The sequence below is a fragment of the Oncorhynchus clarkii genome, chromosome 27 (genome assembly GCF_045791955.1).
Source record: "Oncorhynchus clarkii lewisi isolate Uvic-CL-2024 chromosome 27, UVic_Ocla_1.0, whole genome shotgun sequence".
In the NCBI taxonomy this organism is placed as follows: domain Eukaryota; kingdom Metazoa; phylum Chordata; class Actinopteri; order Salmoniformes; family Salmonidae; genus Oncorhynchus; species Oncorhynchus clarkii.
The window spans coordinates 7,659,277-7,684,607 of record NC_092173.1 but is presented as its reverse complement, the minus strand read 5'-3'; the positions used below and the strand labels follow the sequence as shown (position 1 = coordinate 7,684,607).

The following is a 25,331-nucleotide window of genomic DNA, read 5'->3' as shown; positions in this document are numbered from 1 at the left end:
CGCTGTGAGAAACACAGGGCCTCCTGGGAGTGATCTGTCATCTCCTCGCTGGCTGTCTGATGCTCCTAGATGAATTATGGATGCACAGACACTGCAGGTATTTCACAGCTAAACGCTGAGCACGGAGGCTGAGGAAGAATACTACCTCATCTGCCTCATCCAGGCCTGTCACAGAGAGAGAACACTGCCTGCTGCTGCCCACAGCTATAAACACGCAGCCATTCATTGAGCCAACTAAACTGTCTTCTTGAAGAAGACTATGATCGACAGGGTCTAATCACTCGGTCATCTGAGACAAAAATAGCTCTTCCTACTAAATGGATATGTAATGCAACCAGGACTCATGAACTGCTCAACAACAAAAACAACTGATCCCAAATGAGAGCTGCATGGATTGCTTCACTGCTGCAGCAGTTGATGACTCAATTGGCAAGCTTTTACATGAGGTCAATGATCGTAAGGTTGATAATCTCTTAGCTTAGGTCAGGGGTTCCCAAACTTTTTTCGGCCCTGACTCCATTTTGATACCTGAACATTTTCACGACCCCACCCATGTGAAAAAAGCATGTAATTAACAGCCAATGTTCACTTTTTTATTTGGGGCTATGACAGTTAACTTAAAAACAGTATTTCTGATTGTCTTCTCAACTCACCATCACATTATTTTAATGTGGGGCTATATGACAGTCAATTGCAAATTAGTCTGACATAATGTCTCTTATCTCACCACCACTAATGAGGTAGGTGTGCTGGATGCATGTCGCATTGGAGCTTCTTAAAGTCAGGGGGCTGGGTCGACAGTGCGCACCTCATCTCTGCTGTCATCCAACCTGGATCGATATTTGGTTTGAATGCAGAAGAGCGCACTGAATCCAGCTTCACACAGACATGAGCTGGTGAAGGGTAGCCTACCATGGGTTACAGAGCACTTTCAAAGCATATGGGAACTTTGAAAAATAAGAGGTCAAATCATGACGTCAGTGATCTTTAGGTCGGAAAGTCAGAGCTCTAGAATAAAGCCCGAGCTCCCGAGTTGGAATTCCGAGTTGGATAAGCGTTCAAAATGATTTTTCCCCACCTGGAGCTTGTCTCCTTCCGAGTTCCCAGTTGTCTAGAATGCACTGACGTCGGAAGTCTGAGATTTCCGAGTTCCCAGTTGTTATGAACTCCGCACTAATACTCAGAGGGAGATGGTAGGTTATTCCCTTTGAGTCAGGAACCAAAACTCCTCTGTATTGAACTGTGAATGCGTTGTCTGCAGCATGACAGCTCGATCAGCTTTGGACTGTCAACTGAGCCAGGATCACAGTTAAATGGATTGGGAAGTCGGTCCATCCTAAAGTGCTCTTCCTAGCATTGGGAGGTGAGCAGTCATCGCTCGTGTGGGACACCTTACTGATGCTGTTTCTGTTATATTTCTTTTCATTACTCAGAAAGTCAACCAAGTCAGTTTTTTTAAATTTTTTATACATCCATTGTGAATGACAACAGTTCCTCTCTCAATGGGGAAAATCTCTCCAACACTCCCCCTCGATAACCACCAAGCCTCGGAGTGAAATAGAACATTGTCATGCTCTGATGCCATATTTCCACATAGTTTTGCGAACAGGTGTGCACGCAGTGGATGCGGTTTGATATAGTTTCCAATCGAAGTTACCTGTTGCAGTATATCTCCGAGTTCTCTGCTCAGCTTCTTTGCCCCCAGTTGCTCTCGGTGTATCATACAATGCATCCATATGGCAGAGGGAGACACATTCAGAACTAGAGTGCAGAGGCTTGTCCTCCGCCCCGGGACAGATAGAGCCTCATCTGTACAAAAACCCAGAATTCGATCCCATATGGAATATGTTTTTTGTCAATTATAGCCATGCAGCACACTGAACATCCCCTATGCAGTTTCATTCTCGGAAATCGCGAGACACAACACCATGTCCTGTGAATAGCATCGCCCGACATGTATAGTGAACAAAAGTCAATGCTTGAGCATCTCGGCCCTCACAGCTAACGTCCATTTGGAGAGCATAAGCTGGGGAGTTTTTGAGTCGTTCAGTCAGAGTTTCCTCTTTGTTTAACAGTGTTATCTGACAAAGGTATTGATGTGAGTCCCACACATTGTTGTCACCATATCAATTGCGGCCGGCAGTATCAAGGTCTCTGCAGTCGTGTGTGGTTTCATAGCGTAGCAGGCCTAGCCGTTCACCGTGGGAATGATTCAAGTGCAACGGTCAAGTGCGGCCTTTTCCCATGATCTGAGGGCGTTCTCTGGTTGAATCTTTTAGATTTGAATCATTTTCATTTAGATTTTTAAGGTTAACCACATTACAATGATTTTGAGAAACAAAGATACTATTATTTTTTCTCAGAATACATTATAATATCATGTATAACCTTTTTTTGTCATACACATATATATATGACATAAAAAGTTTATACATACTACTGTATTATTTTTTTCTCAGGACTTTTTGAAATTCTCCTGCAACCCAATTTTCATATCATGCCACCCCACATGGGGTCGCGACCCCTAGTTTTGGAACCGCTGGCTTAGGTTAACATTACCAAGGGAATACCTGAACATACCCATAGGGGTCGCTATTACGCATGTGGCTGCCATTTGCCTCTTCTAACCTAACAAGGTTCTGACCCTTGTTTAAAAGTAACTTCCAGCTGCTAGTGACATAGCCTGTAGCTTGCCCTCCAAAAACGAATCAGAATAACACAAATGCCTTAGGAAGCCCCAAAGATGACTTCAAACCCTCGTTAGTACACTGAGTGTGCTAATATGCGGGATGATGTTGGTGGGCAGCAGAGACACTGATGACAGTGTTTAAAAAGCCACAGAGCTGTCCCGGGCCCAGCTCAGTTCATTTGTATTTGGAGAGTGCAGATGTAGAGGAGATTGTGCTATACTGCGGATATTAAACTTACAACAAACATCTCAGGGCCAGCGAAGTCAGCTATGATTGGTTTGTGTGTGTGTGTGGGGGGGGAAATCCCATCGGGCAGTTAGGGAGAGAGGAAGGAAGTAGAGAGAGGGGGGCGTTGAGCGAGTGAGCACAGCTTGCCGTCCTTTAAGTGCTGTGTGATTTTATGATGATTGCCTATTCCCATCAGTCCTGGGGACTTGGCGTGGGGCACGAGCAAAGCCTGCCTGCAGTCATCGCTGAAGCTCAATAGGACTAGTTCACTGTACTATTTACTACGCTTCATTTAAAGAGGAAAATACTATACAGCAAAAGTACTGCACTTTGTCAAGACAAGCCCCTCGAAATAGACACTGCATGCAGATGCACCTAGACTTATAGGAACACAGCATGTACACACACACACACACACACACACACACACACACACACACACACACACACACACACACACACAATCTGTAAACTACACAGCTCTTACAGAAGCAGTCTGCAGAATTGTTAATGAATACAGATGAGCCCTGAGAACTTGCCCAGACTTGTCTGACAGGAATCACCCACCTTGGACACGAGATAATCCTTGGTAAGGCAGAGGGACCCCAGCACCAGGAAATAAAAAGGGGGTGGGGTGGGGAAGTCCCAGATCCTGTGTTATTGTGATATAGCATCCTGGTCCTTCACTGACTTCCCGTAGTCTGGGTTCAAGTCCACTACGGTGGTCCCTTTCAAGGGCCCTCCGAAGCCCCCTTCCAAGGCCTGATGGGGTCCCTCGTGCCCTACCCTGTCCACTGGGCCAGGAGGCATGGGCTTATTAGCCGAGCCTGAGGAGGAAGGGGGGATGGGAGCGCCTCCCCCGCCCGCCGCCTGGCCTCCGTTGGTCTGAGAGCACACGTTGCTGACATGTGCCGCCTTTTGCTTGTAATGGTTGCTGTGCAGCTTGTATTTCATGAGGAGGATGAAGATGAAGACAAGCACGGACGCCACTATGATACCGCCGATCACAATGATCATGGTTCCGCCCAGGAATTGGTCGTGGAGGGAGCGGCACTGACGGTACTCGCGCTCTGTGGTGAAAGCCACGCAGCCCACCAGGCGGGTGCCGGTTAGGGCCGTCACGCCATCGTCGTACACCGCCAGCACACACAGGTCATAATCCCGTTGAGTGGCCAAGTCACTGAGTAGGAAGAATTTATGAGACGCAGGGATCATCCTGAGAGAGAGAGAGAGAGAGAGAGAGAGAGAGAGAGAGAGAGAGAAAAAAAAAAAAACAGACAACCTCAGAGTGAACAATGTTATTGACAGAGTGAACATTCTAGCAGTAATCCGAAAACTGAAAGCTTGTATGAAGGCTGTGAACTCAACAACCTATACTTTCAGTACCTGGAGATTACGTTTAACCTTTACTACCCTGACCACACACTTTCATGCTCTCCTCTCATTCTGCACTCTCCATTGTCAGGTTTACTTTCTGTCTTACAAACACTAGACCACACATTGGCTAAGGTGTGTGAGTGTGTATGTGTGTGTCTGAGCACGTTCCTGCATGTGTGTGTGTGTGTCTGAGCACGTTCCTGTGTGTGTGTCTGCTGCTACCCCGGTGGCTAGCGTGCCAAACTACTCCATTTATCAACAGGGACATAGGGGCCCGGGGGCTCCGAGGTGACGAAACATGGAGCGGAATTCCAAAGCGCGACATGCCCAAGGGGTGACAGCGTGGGTGACAGTGTGTGCATTAAACATTTCTCCTCTAAACGCAGGCGCCAGCGGGGCCAACCTCTACGCTCACACGGCGGGATTCGTACTGTCTCAGAGTACCCTGCTCTGCCCTGCCTTATCCACAGGTTACACCTGCTGTGTCCATTAAACTGACGTACTACCGTTACTACGCTCTTGCCACCCTGTTTATCCACTGTATTCTCTGCCACCCATAAAGTTAGTGTCATATTATGGTCTGGTGTTTAACTATGAAGTAAAAGCTTTGTGACGTTACTTGTATTGCTGCGTGTTATTACTTTCTATTTTATCTCTCTCTACATTGTTGGGTAAGTAAGCATTTCACTGTTAGTCTCCGCCAGCTGTTTTTACGAGGCATGTGAAGAATAACATTAGATTTGATGTGAACAGAAAAACGTATGAACTCTCCATACTGTAAATCGCTCTGGATAAGAGCGTATGCTAAATGATCAAAATGCTAAATGTACGTTTTCAATTCCGTGAACGTTTCCTTGAACGAAAGAAAGGAAACGAGAAGATCAAACTACTAAGGTAGGTGGAATCTCACTAATTAGGGGGAATTGTCTTGATGTTGTTCTACACGCCCCGGAGCATATACGCTCATCATTAGTGGATGTTCTGGATGAGTGGAGGTCACTAGCCGCCCACAGAAGGGTCTGGCCATTTCGTTAGTCCTCAGCCTAGCATGCAGTCTAGGTATAAAAAGGGAGGTCGCCCGGTTCAAAAAATAATAGGCCCCAATATACTGTATCTTCAGATGTGTCGACATTCATATCCTCTGGTGGGGCTTTGAGGGACATGGAGGAGAAGGCTGGGTCCTCTGCATGCAATGGGGAGGAGGTGGTGGGGTGGTGAGAGAGTAGCGGAAGCTCTCACTGATGTAGTCAGACCTGACCTTGCCATAACTCCTGTCACCAGTCTATCACATTAGAGATGGGAATATGGATGCTACAGGCAGGGGGCCAGGAGGGGTTAGGGGGACATGAAGGAATGTGTGTGTGTGTGCGTGTGTGTGTTTAATCTTGCGCGCGCGTGTCTGATCATGGATGTGAGTGTGTGCTGAAATCTCCCTACCACATGCTGCCTATAATGGCTTTAAAATAGGATAGTTCTCATCCTCTCATGTAAGACTGTCTCCGAAGAGGCCATACAAACATAAAAGCAATTAGGTAGGGATATCTGGAGTCAAAAGATGGACAGAGAGAGGGAACGAAAGGAAGAGAAAATAGAGAGTGCAGTCGACTTGATGTATGAAAGAAGAAAGAGACTGAGGAAAGCTGATCCCGTCACAATCCTCTCCTGTTTTCAGCACAATGTTAATGTGTCTGAGAGGATATTAGCTGTCCTCAGTCACCGCGTCCCTTCATTACCCACTCCCTCCATCTCTGACCTCCCAAATTCCACACAACCGTCAGTCCACACAGAGCTGGACTCATGTGTGCCTAATTGATTAAGAAAACGGATTCCGATTACTTTGCAGTGCCATAAACCAAAGGCTTCCATGTGCTTTTTTGCATAATTAACAGCAAATTGCTTCTCCCACGTGTCTTTTTTGTCTTCATCCATCCTCAGGGAAAGGCCGGAAGTTAATTAGGTACTAACAGGGCTGCTTCAACGGAGAATCACGCCACAGTGCAATGTTGAAGAGGGCCGTGGTGTAATATAAAAATCAAATCAATAGATTAATTTCTGTCTTTTAACGAATCTCTCTGTCCGTCCATTATAGGCTTGTGGAATAATCCACTCTGTGAGTGCCGTGAAGTGCTTCAACAGAGAGGTGAATGGATCTGAGCTCGCTGGCTATTTTTGCCGTGGGGTAGGAAACCCCTCCCCTTAAGACTTCTAATGTTGTACAGTACTCTCACTTCTAAATATCTTTAATAACATTAGCTGGTGCTGCAACACTCATGGGGATGTTTTCTACTGCACCTCCTATAAAAAATAATGAGCCACTGAACAGCGAATTTAAAGAAATCTTTGAAAGCTCAAGAGGAGAATATTGCCCTAGGAGAAGAAAGGGGTTCGCAGCCGACTCTGGGGGAATTTAATGGCCGCCGATTTCTCTGGTTTTCACTTTGAGGAGAGAATTCTTTTTTTTCTGTTAATGTTCCACTTGATTCTTAGCAGAGACAAACAGAGGGCTGTAGTGACTGTGGGAGTGACCCCCTTTCTCCTCTGTGTAAATCGGGATGTTTCAGGTGTTTTATGCTCTCTGCCACAGTCATTCTCTGAAATCTATGAAATGGAGGAGGCTCAGAAACCACTGTTCCCAGAAGAACAGATTATTTTCATTCCTAAAGTTGGGGTGAAGAGTTCAACACAACTGTGTCTCATTCAAAAGCAGTTATCAAACACTGCCTTCTGGAACGGATTGCACTTCACTGGGGTAATGTGTTTACATCAGTTTAACTCTGCACTGGGATTCCTTTGGGTGCTATAGAAAATCTTACATATTTTCTCTCACTGAAGTTAATACCTCTATTGTCCACAGCTTACAAATAATCACAATCACTTAAAAGTCTGGACAGTATATTGTTATTTCTGATAGGAACAATACTGAATTACAAAAGCCAAACTCAACACTTTTCAAAACTCTTCCATGACACTTACAGTAAGAGTGAGGCATTACAGTATGAGTGAGGCATTGCAACCTTCAGTCCATTGTGTCATTGAATGTTTGGCCTTTGATACTTGGGAGTCAACCCACCTGAATCTGATATCAGAAAGGTCAATATTGAACTGCATCTCCATCTCAGTTCTATGGAGATGATTGATGGCAACAAGTTCTCTTCTTATAGGCTCTTCACTGCCAGACATATTATAGCTAATGGCTACTGCACAGTAATGCTACATAGGTTGGTGTGGCAATAGATGTCTGCACATTGAGTCATTCCAACACATTTTCTACAGAACTTCTTTGTCGTTTTCCCTGTGGGCGTCATGTTCTAGTGTTTCTGCAGTTCGCTCTGTGACTTCTTTAGCGATGAGTTAAGTCCACTCATGTTGTCATCATTCATTATCAACGTGATTCAGTGCCTCTCTAAACCAGGCTGTTAATGGGGATCAATTTGGAGGCTCATGAACTGTCGAAGTACAACAAGAGACCCACAGTATGCAATGCCACACGTGAAGACCGCCTTCCACACAAAGATACCAGTTGGCTTTATAGGGATAACATTAACCACCCCCCCATAGAGATCATCTTATATGATATTTTTGTAAAAGCATGTAGTTCCCTGCTCACCTGTATATGAGGATGTCGTCGGAGGAGCTGTTGTACTGGATCTGGTACATACGGACCCCCGGAATGTGGTCCTGAGGGGGCCATCGGATGGTGACCGAGGTCGAGCTCAGCTCTGACACACTGACCCTCTGATGGTCGGTGCGGGCGTGGCCCCCGCTGGCGTTGGACTTGATGGAGGTGGGGATGTCAGAGGGGCCAGGCTCGGGCTCCAGCTTGGGGTCAAAGTGTGGCGAGGGGTTAACCACCAGCTCCACAGGCGCCGTGGCCTCGCCGGCGGCGTTGGATGCGATGCATGTGAACTTCCCAGAGTCCTTCACAGTGGTGGTGAGGATGTCCAACGAGCCGTTCTCATAGCACAGGGTGCGGGACGTGTTCCCAATCAGCTTCCCCTCTGGGCTGACCCAATGCGTGGAAGGTTCTGGGTCGCCCACTGACTTACAGCGCAGGCTCACCTCCTGACCCTCCATCACAAACATCTTGGAGGTGTGCCGCGTGATCATGGGTGGCTCGCACACAAACTCCTCCTCACGGATGGTCCAGAAATACTTGCCGGCGAGCTCTCGGGGGGAGGCGCAGGTCTCCAGGTCGTCTTCCCTGGTCAGCCTCCTCAGCCACACTAGCTCACAGTTACAGTGCAGCGGGTTCCCACCAAAGCTCAGCACCAGGGATGTGAGTGGAGAACCTTTCAGCTTAGCGTACACTGGGATCCTCAGGAACAGGGGATCTGGAGGGATTTTCTTCAGCTTGTTGGAGGTCATGTCTAGACGCGCCAGCTTGTGCAGGTTGGAGAAGATGCCCTCGGGGACCATCTCTATGAGGTTGTGGTCCAGACTGAGGGTGTTGACACTGGCCAGCAGGCCAATGGTCTCCCAGGGAATGTTCACCAGGTTGTTGTAGGACAGGTCCAGGTCTTCTAGGGTCTCCAGGAAGTCCTGGAAGGCCCCCTCTGAGATGCTGTGCAGCTGGTTGTTGGCCAGGATCATGTGCCTGAGGTTGACCAGGCCCTGGAAGTGGGTGTCGTCCAGCATGGTGAGCCGGTTGGCGTCCAGGTGCAGGGCGTGCAGGTCCTGCAGGTCGGCGAAGGCATACGGCTTGATCTGGCTAATGGTATTGCGCGACAGCGTCAGGTGGATGAGGCTGCTCATGTTGGCAAAGTCACGGTGACGAAGGGTGGTGATGAAGTTGTCCATGAGGCGCAGCTCGGCAGTCTGCCGGTCAATGTTTGGCGGCACGAAGAGCAGGCCTGTCTTGGCGCAGAGAACAGTATAGGAGGGCATGAGGTTCTGGCAGGTGCAGCGCTTGGGGCACAGCATGGTGGCGACGGGCGCAGCGAGGAGGGCCAGGCACAGGAGCAGGCGCTCCATGGCTAGGCTCCTGGAAGACAAGGGGAAAGGCTGTTAGCATACAACAACAATGAAAACAGCATTGAAAAAAACAACAAATACAATGAAAACAACAACATTGTTATCATTGTATTTCTTGTTTTGGGATGGATAGAAAGAACCTTTACGCTGATAGCTGTAAATATAACATTTCTAAAATGAAATGCTTACATTTTTATCAGGGACCTGAAAACAGAGAATCTATTTAAATAAGGCAGATTTTTTCAAGAATGGATACAGTTCATTACAAATTTTGTTGCATTACAGCCTTTATTAAAATGGATTATATTGTTCTCATCAATCTACACACAATAGCCCATTATGACAAAAAAATTCAAATGAACACTATCAGTCAAATGTTTGGACACACCTTCTCATTCAAGGGTTTTTCTTTATTTTTACTATTTTATACATTTTAGAATAATAGCGAAGACATCAAAACAATTAAATAACACATATGGAGTCATGTAGTAACCAAAAAAGTGTTTAACAAAACAAAATATATTTTATATTTGCGATTCTTCAAAGTAGCCACCCTTTGCATTGATGACAGCTTTGCACACTTGTCACGTTCTGACCTTAGTTCTTTTGTTATGTCTTTGTTTTAGGTTGGTCAGGGCGTGAGTTGGGGTGGGTTGTCTATGTTTGTTTTTCTATGTTGTGTTTTGCGTTTGGCCTGGTATGGTTCAATCAGAGGCAGGTGACCTGCGCCAACTCCCCGTGCTTACCGTGGAGAGAGGTGGACCGGGCAGGCACCGTGTTATGTCGTGAGGTGCACGGTGTCCCCGGTGCGCAGGCATAGCCCGTTGCGTTACATCGCAGCTCCTCGTATCAGCCGGGCTAGAGTGGGCATCGAGCCAGGTGCCATGAAGCCGGCTCAGCGCATCTGGTCTCCAGTACGTCTCCTCGGGCTGGGGTACATGGTTCCAGCCCTACGCATGGTGTCCCCGGTTCGCCAGCACTGCCCAGTGCTGTCTATTCCACCTCGCCGCACTGGCCTGGCTACAGGGAGTATCCAGGCAGGTAGGGTTGTGCAGGCTCGGTGCTCGAGACCTCCAGTGCGCCTCCACGGTCCGGTCTATACGGTGTCTCCTCCATGCACCAGGCCTCCGGAGGCAGCCCCCCGCACCAGGCTGTCTCTCAGTCTCCTCCCTACAGGTGCTCCCACCTGTCCAGAGCTGCCGGAGTCTCCCGCCTGTCCTGAGCTGCCGGAGCCGCCCGCCTGTCCTGAGCTGCCGGAGCCGCCCACCTGTCCTGAGCTGCCGGAGCCGCCCGCCTGTCCTGAGCTGCCGGAGCCGCCCGCCTGTCCTGAGCTGCCGGAGCCGCCCGCCTATCCTGAGCTGCCTGAGCCGCCCGCCTGTCCTGAGCTGCCGGAGCCGCCCGCCTGTCCTGAGCTGCCGGAGCCGCCTGTCAGTCAGGAGCTGCCGAAGCCGGCCGTTACTTCAGAGCTGCCGGAATTGCCCGCCTGTCCGGTGCTGCCGGAATCTCCCGTCCATTCGGGACCCATTGCTAGGATTCCCAGTCCAAGGTCGGCGGCGAGGGTCGCCGCTCGAAAGGCGCCGCGGAGGTGGGTTAAGAGGCGGGGAAAGACTATGGTGGAGTGGGGTCCACGTCCCGCGCCAGAGCCGCCACCGCGGACAGACACCCACCCAGACCCTCCCCTATAGGTTCAGGTTTTGCGGCCGGAGTGGTACTGTCACGTTCTGACCTTAGTTCTTTTGTTATGTCTTTGTTTTCGGTTGGTCAGGGCGTGAGTTGAGGTGGGTTGTCTATATTAGTTTTTCTATGTTGTGTTTTGCATTTGGCCTGGTATGGTTCTCAATCAGAGGCAGGTGTCGTTAGTTGTCTCTGATTGAGAATCATACTTAGGTAGCCTTTTCCCACCTGTGTTTGGTGGGTGATTGTTTTCAGGACTGTTTTGTTTCAGTGTTTTGTGTTTTAATAAATTTGTCATGAACACGTACCACGCTGCGCATTGGTCCTCCGATCCTTGCTACTCCTCAGAAGAGGAGGAAGACAAACGTTACAACACTCTTGGCATTCTGTATTTCAATTAAAACAGGTGTGCCTTGTTAAAAGTTCATTTGTGGAATTTATTTCCTTCTTAATGCGTTTGAGCCAATCAGTTGTGTTGTGACAAGGTAGGGATGGTATACAGAAGATAGCCTTATTTGGCAAAAGACCAAGTCCATATTATGTCAAGAACAGCTCAAATAAGCAAAGAGGAACGACAGTCCATCATTATTTTAACACATGAAGGTCATTCAATCCGGAAAATGTCAATAACTTTGGAAGTTTCTTCAAGTGCAGTTACATCAGCCATCAAGCGCTATGATGAAACTGGCTCTCATGAGGAACGACACAGGAAAGGAAGACCCAGAGTTACCATTAGAGTTAACTGCACCTCAGATTGCAGCCCAAATAAATGCTTCACAGAGTTCAAGTAACAGACACATCTCAACATCAACTGCTCAGAGGAGACTATGTGAATCAGGCCTTCATGGTCGAATTTTTACAAATAAACCACTACTAAAGGACACCAATAAGAGAAAGAGACTTGCCTGGGCCAAGAAACACGAGCAATGGACAGGAGACCTGGGAAAGTTGTCCTTTGGTCTGATGTGTCCACATTTGAGATTTTTGGTTCCAACCGCCATGTCTTTGTGAGAATAAAGGTAGCTGAATGGATGATCTCTGCATGTGTGGTTCCCATCGTGAAGCATGGAGGAGGAGGTGTGATGGTGTGTGGATGCTTGCTGGTGACACTATCAGTGATTTATTTAGAAATCAAGGCACACTTAACCAGCATGGCCACCACAGCATTCTGCAGTTATACGCCATCCCATCTGGTTTACACTTAGTTCCACAATCATTTGTTTTTCAACAGGACAATGATCTAACACACCATTTGACCAAGGAGGAGAGTGATTGGAGTGCTGCATCAGATGCCCTGGCCTCCACAATCACCCGACCTCAACCCAATTGAGATGGTTTGGGACGAGTTGGAGTGTAGAGTGAAGGAAAAGCAGCCAACAAGTGCTCAGCATATGTGGGGACTCCTTCACGACTGTTAGAAAAGCATTCCGGATGAAGCTGGTTGAGAGAATGCCAAGAGTGTGTGAAAAGCTGTCATCAAGGCAAAGGGTGGCTACTTTGAAGAATCTCAATTAAAACAAAATATTTGTATATGTTGAGCACTTTATGGTTACTACATGACTCCATATATGTTATTTTATAGTGTTGATGTCTTCACTATAATACTACAATGTAGAAAATAGTAAAAAATAAAGAAAAACCCTTGAATGAGTAGGTGTGTCCAACCTTTTGACTGGTACTGTATATTAAAACCCCCCGTAAATATCACAATTACCTAAGTAAATCAGACCCTTTACTCAGTACTTCATTGAAGCACCTTTGGCAGCGATTACAGCCTCAAGTCTTCTTGGGTATGACGCTGCAAGCTTGGCACACCTGTGTTTGGGGAGTTTCTGGCATTCTTCTCTGCAGCTCCTCTCAAGGTATTTCTGTTTTTCATTTTTAAATACATTTGCAAAAAGATCAAAAAACCTGTTTTCACTTTGTCATTATGGGGTATTGTGTGTAGATTGACGAGGAAAAATGTATTTAATCCATTTTAGAATAAGGATGTAACGTAACAAAATGTGGAAAAAGGTAAGGGTTCTGAATACTTTCCGAATGCACTGTACCTAGTCCATTCCCAGACCTGTTCCCTAAAGGTGTGCTTGGATATGAAAACATGCACGCTTTACTACAGTTTAGTCAGAATGTCATGATGTGAATTTGTTGCAGGTTCGCCAAGATAACGGGGATATCTGTGGAGGCTACAGAAAGAGAAGATATCAATGCTGCTCCCTTGACACCGCACTTCATTCTACCACACCCCACCACTTCAAACCATTATGACACCCCATCTGTCTATAACACACACTCAAATAGAATTTCACAAGGCAATCCTTTATGTACATATTCAGAAATGCTCCAGAATAGCTAATGGATATCTGTTACGAGATCCTTTGTTTATTGTTTGTGCACACCATTCCATTCTCATAACGTTTACATAGAAATGCATGAACGTAATTATTTCCCACTGCCAGGGAATCCACTCTGAATATCAATGCTCTAACTGCAGGGGTATGAAAGAGATGGACTTTCAAGCGGGGAAGAGGAGGTGGGAGAAGGTGGAGAAAACTTGGATGTGTAGTTACGGCTCTCTGCCAGGTGGGGGAGATATCGAGCCACACAGGTGGTATATCAGTAGGGACTGAGAGAGGAGAGCTGCTCTCTGCTCTGCTAAGGCGAGCCAGATATCAGAGGCAGAGAAAAAGACAGTGCAGTGTCTCAGTGACACGCCCAGGCAGGGCTGAGCTCCTTGCTCTCCATTATAGGGAGGATGAGAAGTAACAGCACCCCCGGAGAGAGAGCCATTACCTCTCGACAACTAACTAAGAAAAACGCAATGGGAAAAGGTACCGATGTCAATGCATGTCAGTAGTGGACTATTTCATGCAGGCGCATTAGCTATAGAGGCCTATCAGTGGAGGTTCCTGAGGGGGCTAATAATAATGGCTGGAATGGAGTCAATGGAGTGGTATCAACCACATGGAAACCAGGTGTTTGATGTGTTTGAGACCATTCCGTTGACTCCATTCCAGCCATTATTATGATCCGTCCTCCCTGCAGAAGCTCCAACTGAGGCCTAGGTACTCGACTTAACAGTAAAGTATGATTGAGTCATGGCATTCATATCGATGAGTAGTCAAGTGCAATTTACATGCAGTACCTACACAGCACATTCTTCGGTGTTAAATCAACACTGAGCGTGTTAAATTTAATACTGGTCCGGTGTCTATACAGGTCCACACTTAAATGAACACACTGCTTAGTGTAAAGCCTTATTTGCATATTTCCCAGAGTGCCTTTTGAGTGAATATTAGAGTTACCACCCATGACTATTTGTTAGTGACAGAGACATGGTTGTTGCATTCATCCTTTTTTCAATCGCGTGGCCTTCACCAAGTGGGATCCTAAGCGAATACAGTAGGTTACCATTAAAATTAATTTTGTTAACACAATAGATAAAGCCTTATTTTGAGGGCCTAGTTTGTCATTATATGCAAAAATAGATTAGAAATATGCACGTGTGGCCAGGGAGGGTCTGGCTGACTTCTTTACAATACAATGCAATATCCTTTGTCCATTAGTTACAGTGAACAACAAAATGTGTCCTCTGCTCCATTCTCACTCCTTTACTGGGTATATACACTGAGTGTACAAAACATTAGGAACCCTAAACCTTCCTATTATTGAGTTGCACCCGTTTTTGCCCTCAGAACCACCTCAATTCGTCGGGGCACGGTGTCGAAAGCGTTCCACAGGGATGCTGGCCCATGTTGACTCCATTGCCTCTCACCTTTGTGTTAAGTTGGCTGGATGTCCTTTGGGTGGTGGACCATTCTTGATACGTACGGGATACTGTTGAGAGTGAAAAGCCCAGCAGCGTTGCATTTCTTGACACAAACCGGTGCGCCTGGCACCTACTACCATACCCCGTTCAAAGGCACTTAAATATTTTGTCTTGCCAATTCACTTTCTGAATGGCACACATACACAATCCATGTCTCAATTGTCTCCATCTTAAAACTCCTTCTTTAACCCGTCTCCTCCCCTTCACTGATTGAAGTGAATTTTACGAGTGACATCAATAAGGGATCATATAGTAGCCGTCACATGGATTCAACTGGTCAATTGATGTCATGGTGTTTTGTACACTCGTGTATATATAACCTTTTTTAGTAAGGTTCTTTAAACTCCTCCAAAGAACCACAAAGTTTCTGTGTAGAAAAATATCAAAACATTTTCTCAGAGTGTATAGACTTCATTTTTATGCAAACATTCAAAACGTAGCCTACAGTGCGAAACTTGAAAGAACTTGTGGTTCTCACAGTCAAACGAAATGATACAATGTATCACGTGTGCACCAGTGTGCTCGGTAATTCCAAAATAAAATATTTAGGGTCATATGACGATCTGCTCTGCCGTTCCTCCCCTTCACACCAGGGCTTCCCACTACCATGAGATGTATATATTTAATTTATTACATGAATGGTGATTACAGCCCTTCCGAAAATACATTTCAATCGTGTTTTAATTAGATTTTGTCCACCCTGCGTCGTGTATTCCATTTTAAATCTGGCTCCCAGCGCAGCTTTACTTCCGGGCCATTATGATGGATCTGGCAGCTCCTTCTCTGTACATACCTAGCTGCAACCTGCAGTCAGACTACCTAAATCATCAAAACTGGATCAAAATTGTACCCATTCAGTAACGGGTACAATAAGTCTAACTAACAGATGGATTAGTTTAGAAAAATTAATGTTATTTATATTTGAGTTGCATAAAATGCATTAATCTATCAATGTACATGCAAAAACTGAGACATTGAAACAAACAATGCTAAAAAAATCTATCTACAATAGAGCATGCTGGGAAATATGATAGATGGGTGTGGTTTTGGTTTAACACGGGTTCTTTTACACCAATGAGTGATAATAGAACACCTGAATCAACACTAGAAATGTTGCATTGAAAAATCAACAGTAGGTAACACTGTCCAATTTGTTGTGTAGTCGATTCTGTCGCTGCATGCATCTACAGTAAGTGTCCTTAAAAAATGCACACAGTAGCACAGCACGTGTAGTTTGTTAATAGTATATGGAATCCATCATTATTTAGTCTCTTGATGCTCTGGTTGGCTCTTATTGTAAGTACAAGTATTGTTTGTGGGAAAATAGCTTAACATGAGTGTTTTAATTTTTTCAAGGGATTTCAATACTTTAATGATGTTGCTATTTGTGAATTACATAAGATGGCATAATTTTTTGTAAAACTGTATCAGCTCAGTACGTCTGGGCAGAGACAAGCAAAGATAGACGTGATTCTCATATGGTACGTATTGTTTCAATCCATTCTCCAGCACTGGAACACACAGGATTGAGCAGCCATCAATATTTTAGTGAAGGAATACTTGAGTGCTTGACAGAGGGAGCAGAGTGGGTAACCTCTTGCCCTGTTAGGCATTTAATAAGAGACTAATACGGTCAAGGGTAAATATACAGTATGGAATCTGTCAAATGGCTGTCTTACAATCACTGCATTATGTAAGGATCAAGCTGTTCATGACATGTTTCTACTGCGTGTTTCTTGGGTGGCCGGTAGCTTAGGGTCATTGTAAATAAGAATTTGTTCTGACTTGTCTAGTTAAACAAAGGTTAAATAAAATAAAATTCACTATGTAAGGAGGGCTGGTAATACATGCTAACTGATAAAGATGCACATGAAAAGGTGGTTAAAAGGGGAGGATGGGGTATGAATACAGAGTACAGCGACTCATCACCCGCAGCCATTGTTGTTAACAGTGGGATTTCCATTTCAATGAAAATAAGAAAGGAGAGATTGTCAGAACATGGAGTAGAGTGGTGGGTGGAAGATTGACAGTTAATAGAAGTGTTCTGAGAATCTAACAGCCACAGCTGTTTAGAGGACATCCTGCTGTTCAAACGGGCTTCCTTTTTCATCAACACTAATCAACGCAATCTCAAAGAAGAGGAAGGGATGGTGTGTGCACGTGTGTGTGTGTGTGTGTGTGTGTGTGTGTGTGTGTGTGTGTGTGTGTGTGTGTGTGTGTGTGTGTGTGTGTGTGTGTGTGTGCACAAATGAAAACTGGAGAGAGGAGCAGTAAGGTAGAGAGAATCTGAGTGAGTGAGAAAGAAAGAGAGAGCGGGATAAAGAGAGACAAAGAGACAGCTAAAAGGAGGCAGACAGCTAAAAGAGAGTGAGATGAAACGAGTGGAGTGAAAGCAGACACCTCCACCATCCACTCCACTTCTCAGCACAATATATCTTGTCTGAGGGTGTATTAGCCATCCACAGCCCTGCATCTTCCCTCCTCCAAAGAGAAAGGGAGAGATGGAGAGATCGCTCGTGCCACCCAATCCCCCCCCCCCCCCCCCCCCCCCCCCCCGACCTAAAAGCATCCCTCACCCAGTGCCTGATGGAAAAGAGGGCAAGCGGCCCACAAAAACAAAGGCAAAGCGCTATCCCTGGGCTCAGCGTGTGGGTACAATCACCTCTGTGATCAGCATTGTAAATATGAGTAAGTAGGGCAGCTGCACTTGAACAACAAGGGCCTGCAGCCCGCGGTGTTCTCTCCCCGTCCCCCTGGGACACAGACTGCTGTCACGGGGGCTTACAGGAGCAACCGGAGCAGACAAGTCACTGAGCCTGGCTTAACCAACCAACGCTCTCACTGAATGCCTCTGCTTGCCTGCCTGGCTGGCATGCAAAGGGCGGGCGGGGTTCACGTCCATACACAACCCTCATGGCGCACACACACACACACACACACACACACAACACACACACACACACACACACACACACACACACACACACACACACACACACACACACACACACACACACACACACACACACACACACACACCTTCCATTAACCCCCTCCATTATGAGCCAGAGCCTGTGACACAAATCAGCTGTGTTATCTGGACATCCTCAGCAGGAGAGTCATTTGCATGCTATCTCCTAACGACAGGGAAAGTGATCAAGAGGATCAAGCTGATTGGTCAATACTACAGTAGAGTTTGGCTGGGGGGGGAGGGTCATAAAGGTCCCCCCTCCATGACTTAATTACCTGGCTTCCTAGGGAAAGCTGGGGAGAGAAACTGTGACTAATTGCAGCCTGATGCCTTTAAAGAGGAGATGGGGAGGGTAATGTTCTTGCTGTGCTGGCAGGCCAATAGATTTTTACTGTAACAGGCGTTCTCCAAAGCTCCTGCCATTCCTGTGTGTTTTTTTTTGTTTTGTTTGTTGTCCATGGAGATTTTATTAACCTGTTATTAATTTTGACATGGTATTTATTGGTGATGCATTGCAGCTGCGATAGCCGTCGCCATGTATTTGTTAATCATTACTAAAGAGTTGAGCCACTCTTGCCCAGTCATTTCCCCACGCTATGTGCCTTGAATGGAAGTCCACCTGGACCGAATGGAATGTCCTAGACATTTTATAATCATCACTTTCCATTGTGCGCCACCAACCTGTAATTGCTAAGTGCAAATTGAAAGCGAGATATTAATGAATGGAGAGCATACCTATTTTTTTTTGTTAATGGGAAACATTTGCTTTTGTTGTTTTGTTTCTTCCTCCTTGCTGTTGGCCGTAAATGTAATTGCCCATTTTGATTTGCATAAGCATCCCTTCCGTGGGATTGTGCATGGCGGAGTAATTTTTGTTCCATTTCCTTTTGAAAACATTTTCTGTGCGAACATGGTGGCACAGTGGTTGAACTCTCCCAAGGGGCTTGTTCAGTGGGACAGATGCTACATTACTGGAATCTATGTCCTCTGCAAGCTCACCGGAGACTTCTTAAGAAACCTATTAAGTAAACAATGGTTATGCCGGAGGTTATAGTGGGTGTACCGTGTACGTGGGAAACGCTTCTATTAACCATCTCCAATACACTTCAATACATTGGATAGTGGATACGCCTGTATCTTACACATTTACTATAGTCAAAACATTTTCATTGAATAATTAAGACAACCATCCACCCACACACATGCATACTGTACAATAGATCTATACGTCTTGACCATAAACACTAAGACATACATGTACATCTTGCATGGTAACATTGAACTTGAACTTTGAACACCTTCATGCAAACATGCATTGAACATACAAGGGTTGCAAAGCTACCGGTAATTTACCAAAGTTACCGGAATCTTCTGCAATTTTGATAATTAACAGAAACTCTATGGCATCTATGGTAACTTTTAAAGTTATACTTGAATAAAATAAAAACAAATGTATACACATATATCTCACATTTGTTACATATGTGTCCATATTGTCAGTGTTTCTCGTAGATAGACCTTATGGTTCAAGAGAAAATAGCCTAATTAGTGGAAATCAACAATGACATCATTTTCAATTAACTCCGCAAGTCTTCCAATTACGTTTTTTTCATAACTGCCACCAGTCTGATGCCAAAACATTGAAAACAAATACCTATTGACATAGTAAACTAAATAAAAGTGTGTAAAAATATCTACCCCGAGTTTACAAAACATTAGGAACATGAAATAGACTGGCCAGGTGAAAGCTTACGGATGTTAAATCCACTTAAATCAGTGTAGATGAAGGAGAGGAGACAGGTTAAACAATGATTTTTAAGCCTTGAGACAATTGAGACATGGATTGTGTATGTGTGACATTCAGAGGGTAAAGGGGCAAGACAAAAGATTTAAGTGCCTTTGAACGGGGTATGATAGTAGGTGCCAGGCGCCCCGGTTTGAGAACTGCAACTCTGGTGGGTTTTTCATGCTCAACAGTTTTATCGGGTGTATCAAGAATGGTCCACCACCCAAAGGACATCCATCCAACTTAACACAACTGTGAAAATCATTGGAGTCAACTCTTTCGACACCTTGTAGAGTCCATGCCTCGGTGAAATGAGGTTGTTCTGAGGGCAACTCAGTTTGTTTTGTAGACTCTGTGTATAAAGGATATTTCATGCTGAAACACTCATATTAAACCCCAATGGTATTCAACAAGTTGATGGTTTACATACTGCTCAAAAAAATAAAGGGAACACTAAAATAACACATCCTAGATCTGAATGAATGAAATATTCTTATTAAATACTTTTTTCTTTACATAGTTGGATGTGCTGACAACAAAATCACACACAAATTATCAATGGAAATCAAATATATCAACCCATGGAGGTCTGGATTTGGAGTCACACTCAAAATTAAAGTGGAAAACCACACTACAGGCTGATCCAACTTGGATGTAATGTCCTTAAAACAAGTCAAAATGAGGCTCAGTAGTGTGTGTGACCTCCACGTGCCTGTATGATCTCCCTACAATGCCTGGGCATGCTCCTGATGAGGTGACCTGGACCAAAGCATCCGCCAACTCCTGGACAGTCTGTGGTGCAATGTGGCATTGGTGGATGGAGCGAGACATGATGTCCCAGATGTGCTCAATTGGATACAGGTCTGGGGAACGGGCGGGCCAGTCCATAGCATCAATGCCTTCCTCTTGCAGGAACTGCTGACACACTCCAGCCACATGAGGTCGGTCTAGCATTGTCTTGCATTAGGAGGAACCCAGGGCCAACCGCACCAGCATATGGTCTCACAAGGGGTCTGAGGATCTCATCTCGGTACCTAATGGCAGTCAGGCTACCTCTGGCGAGCACATGGAGGGCTGTGGCGGAGGTAGTGGTCCTGCTGCTGGGTTGTTGCCCTCCTACGGCCTCCTCCACGTCTCCTGATGTACTGGCCTGTCTCCTGGTAGCGTCTCCAGTTCTTGCCACAGCTCGCATTGATGTGCCATCCTGGATGAGCTGCACTACCTGAGCCACTTGTGTGGGTTGTAGACTCCGTCTCATGCTACCACTAAAGTGAAAGCACCGCCAGCATTCAAAAGTGACCAAAACATAATTCAGGAAGCATAGGAACTGAGAAGTGGTCTGTGGTCACCACCTGCAGAACCACTCCTTTATTGGGGGTGTCTTGCTAATTGCCTATAATTTCCACCTGTTGTCTATTCCATTTGCACAACAGCATGTGAAATTTATTGTCAATCAGTGTTGCTTCCTAAGTGGACAGTTTGATTTCACAGAAGTGTGATTGACTTGGAGTTACATTGTGTTGTTTAAGTGTTCCCTTTATTTTTTTGAGCAGTGTATTTAGGATGTTTTACAGCTTTGTCATTATATTTCCTTATTTCATTAGTACATATGATAAGGCCACACAGAGGGTAAGAGATAATTGCAGATACCTGTGCTAATCTGAGGTACCCAAAATGGCCATTACATGTCATCTTACACAATTCAAAATAAAACTTGAAAGTTACCAAAATTCTGTTAGTTTACTGGTAAACGTAGAACGTTTTCCAGTAATATACCCTCCCTCTGCAACCCTATACCAATCACACATCTCTACACACACAAACACTCACGCAACCAGGCAGCATTACAACAATGTTCAGGGAACACAGTGCTCTATTGGGCCTGTCGTGTTTGACTTCCAATGCAGTGATGGGGGAATTCATCTCCACAGCACCATAAATTAACACAGCAGCGAGTTCCTGGCCTGCAACACATAACCAGGCAGAGCAGACGCTATAACACAGGCCATTCTGTAGCAGATCTCCCCCACAGCCATAACACATACAACGGGAGGTGCTAGGTGGTGGCGGATGGTAGCCAGGCGACAAGTCTGACAGCACACGAGAGAGTGCCAACTAGTTGACAGAAACTTCAACCCTGTCTCCCTTTAAGACAATGGCAAGATCGCTGGCGGAGTGCCTCCGCCACTCTGATTACGCAAGCAGGCAAATGCACCCCACCTCCTCTCTCCTTTCCTCGCTCCATCCACCCCCCAGCCTTCACTCCCATCACGGGACACCCTCCACTCCCGAATCAGATTGGCAACTGTTGGCAATGGTTAATAGGATTGTGTTGCTGAGGTGAAGCAGCAACATGACAATCCACTCCCAGTGCCAAAACAGTTAATGGCATTAGAGCTTGTAATTAGCCCATGATCCCTCTGTCATACACTTTAACAGCGTTGGCCTTTCCCTAAGTAAGCTGTAGATACGCCCGCTCCCTCCCTCTACCTCCCTTCATCTCTCTCCATTTCCCTCACTCCATCTCCCGCCCTTCTCCCTGTCCTCTACCCTGACTGTCAAAGCAACATGATGTATTCAGGGGGCGAACTGCAGGGCTGTGGCACAAACTAATGCAAATACATACAGGCAAGCAGGCACACACGTACCAGTATGCACCCATGCACATACACACTAACTACAGTCAGACAAAGCCACCATGACAGTGGCTGCGAGCTGCTCTGTCTCTTGTGACATTAAAGGCTGTCAAAGTTTACACGTTAACTAGGGCTGGGAATTGCCAGGGACCTCACAATATATGACGATACTTAGGTGCCGATACAATATGTATTGCAATTCTCATGATTCTATATGTACTGAGATTCAATACTACGATTTTATTTCAATTCGATGTTCCAAACATATCGCTCACCATATGTCTGCTTCAGAGGGACAAGAGAGAGAGCCATGAGAAAACCAGTTTGATCAGTCCTGGAAATAAAAGTGCTGAAAACAAACTGGCTCCCTATTTAAAAAGAAGATGGAGAAACCGCTTTGAAGGGAAAATACTGGAGTTTTGGTGCAGGTACAGCCAACTAGCTCAAAAATGACACTGCGATATTGTCAAAACGATACGATATGATATATCGTCAAAAATAACATCCCAATATGTAACTGTATAGATCCACCCCCCCCCCCCCCCCCATCACTAATGTTAACAGCTAAGTGCCTCCCGCCCATTAGAAACCAAACTCCAGGCTCTCTCAAACAAGTCTTCTGCTAAACGTGAGCCTCCTTTTCAAAGACGAGCTGTTCAAAGACGTCGGCCAGAAGAACCCTCTACACTCTTCTTAGCTGTGTAGACCTCCACTGCGTTGACGCAGGTCTTGCTGCTGTTGTTGTTGTTGATGTTGATGGGATAGTGGTGGTGAGGACCGGAGACCTGATGTGCTCATGGAAACGAGGCTCTGCCTCCAGGACAAAAGGCAGCCGGGGTTGTAGTCCACACCCGCCTGGCATGAAATAACAGAGTTGCACGTCTATCTCCACTGGACTATGATTACTGCTACCCAATTATGACACTATATATTGGTGGTAAGATAACACATTGGTAAAAATCAAGCCTCGTATCTTGAACTACACAACATTGCATTTGAGCTGTATTTCATCTCATGCATCATCATTCTGTAGCAGTGTGAGCATATTCTGTACAGGTTGGTAGGCAGTCTTTGCCGGAACACTCACCAATCATCAGTTATGGAAGTCAACAGGAAGGGGATTGGATTAATACTCTGGGAATGTGGCCATGACACATCAGTGCAGTGTGTTGTGTGTGTGTGTGTGTGTGTGTGTGTGTGTGTGTGTGTGTGTGTGTCTCTGTCTGTCTGTCTGTCTGTCTGTCTGTCTGTCTGTCTGTCTGTCTGTCTTTATGACCACAGAATATATCAGGACATTGGTTTTGAAGGCACACCCGTCCCAGCTATGATGCCCTTACAGCACTGTGTCTGTACAACTGCAATGAGGCTTTGGATCTTCCATAGGAATCTCCCATACTGGCCCACTGAGACACATTCCCAAAGATGTCTCCCATCTAAGCACTGGCCAAACCTCACCCTACTTAACTTTTGACTTTGTCTGACAGTGACGTGCTTTTTGTGATTAATGCTACAAGGGTTTAAGTGCTTTTGTTATGGTGTGAGGTTTGTCCCATTTTCTGAGTGCACATCTTCTAAATCCGTGGGGTATGGCCTAGCCTGCCGCCTGACAGAAAATAAGTTAGGATGTGAAACCGGGGCAGCTGGAAATATCACCTCTTAAGAGGCAGCAGTGAGAGTCTACTGTCAGCATTATTTTCATCATGGTGCAGAGGTTTTTGCTCAGCAGTTTTGGCAGTGAACTTACGGACGAGCGCCCCTCAGCCAGGAAGAGGACGGCTGCTACATGTTGACATCCTGTACTACCTTCAGAGGCTACTGCTGCGCTGTGGTTCATATAGACGGTAATGCTAATGTGTGGCTAGCCTTGGAGTCAATCGGAGCGAGAAGCTCAGCTCAAAAAGCCCCTACCTCTCTCCCTCGCTCTGCCTTGGAAGACATTACACATCCCTTTTCATTCCCGTTCCATTCCCATCCTAAATTGAAGAGAAAAAGTCCCAGGCGTTTTCTTGTAGGATCACTTCTTTTCAACTATATGAAACAGAATTTATGCAGAACAACTGGAGAAAGTATGACAAGAGCAGAATAATCGGGTAGTTATACTTTACTGTTTGCTTACGAGATTGAGGTTTAGGCACACAGGCGATTAGAGTGGCCAAGTTTTATTTCTGGACCAGTTCGAGATGTGTGAACTGGAAGGTTTGGGTTAGAAGCAGGGCTGGTTAAGCTGGTCCTGGACCTGCTCCATTGCAGTCTGCTGAGCTCTCTAGTCTTACTGATAATAGACTGAGGTGACTCAGAGCCCAGTCAATTTGTGTCTGCCTCCCCACACTGCTCAACGCCAGGGAGAGCATTACATCTCCACCAACACACTCAGCCGAACCAACACTCTAGCTTATGAAAACAAACACTAGACTATACACACACACACACACACACACACACACACACACACACACACACACACACACACACACACACACACACACACACACACACACACACACACACACACACACACACACACACACACACACACACACACACACACACACACACACACACACACACACACACACACCATAGGAATCTCACCTTTCTTTGAAGAGGTGTGTGCTTAGACTCAAAGTAAAGCTCAAGAGGCTCTCTTAGATGGAAAAATGTAGGATATCGGCCAACCTTCGGCAGCCTTCAGACTATAAGCGTCATTATTTTCCCAGCCGTTCTAGGATATCGTGTGGGGGAGGATAGGATAGCACCATGATTTGGATACCTCTCTGCCGGAATTCCCACTACAGGGGGTCAAAGTGTAAACAAGAACAAACAGCATTCCAACAGAGGCACCTTCTGCTTTCTGCTCCTTAATGAAATGGACTCATGCTCCATGCCTACCCATGGTAGCGGATTGATATGTACAAATGACAATGAAACAACATGAATGCGACCCACATAGGGAAGTTATCATCATCAAGAAAAATGAACAAACCTCTCCTCTATTGAGAATACCTCATAGCAGGGGTTGATTCCTGTCAAGGTATTTTCCTAAGAGAGTTTTGTATGAAGCATTCAGCCGACAAATTGTGTTGTAAAAGGTTCTCTAAAATTCCCATTGTATTGTTTGAAGGCTTGAAATCGAACAAAGGACGTCAATGCTAGCATGACGTGAAAATCA

At 45.7% G+C, this 25,331-nt stretch overlaps 1 protein-coding gene across 1 annotated transcript in view; it reads right to left on the bottom strand.

Moving 5' to 3' along the window:
- LOC139385812 (leucine-rich repeat and fibronectin type III domain-containing protein 1-like protein) overlaps positions 1–25,331 on the bottom strand; it is a 55,303-nt gene that overhangs the window by 8,384 nt on the left and 21,588 nt on the right. Inside the window, exons 2-3 of the mRNA XM_071131054.1 lie at positions 7,903–9,276; positions 3,486–4,134 (exon numbers count right to left, since the gene is read on the bottom strand). Coding sequence (XP_070987155.1) covers positions 3,576–4,134; positions 7,903–9,276 — 1,933 coding nt within the window. The 3' untranslated portion in view covers positions 3,486–3,575. The remainder of the gene's footprint in view (positions 1–3,485; positions 4,135–7,902; positions 9,277–25,331) is intronic.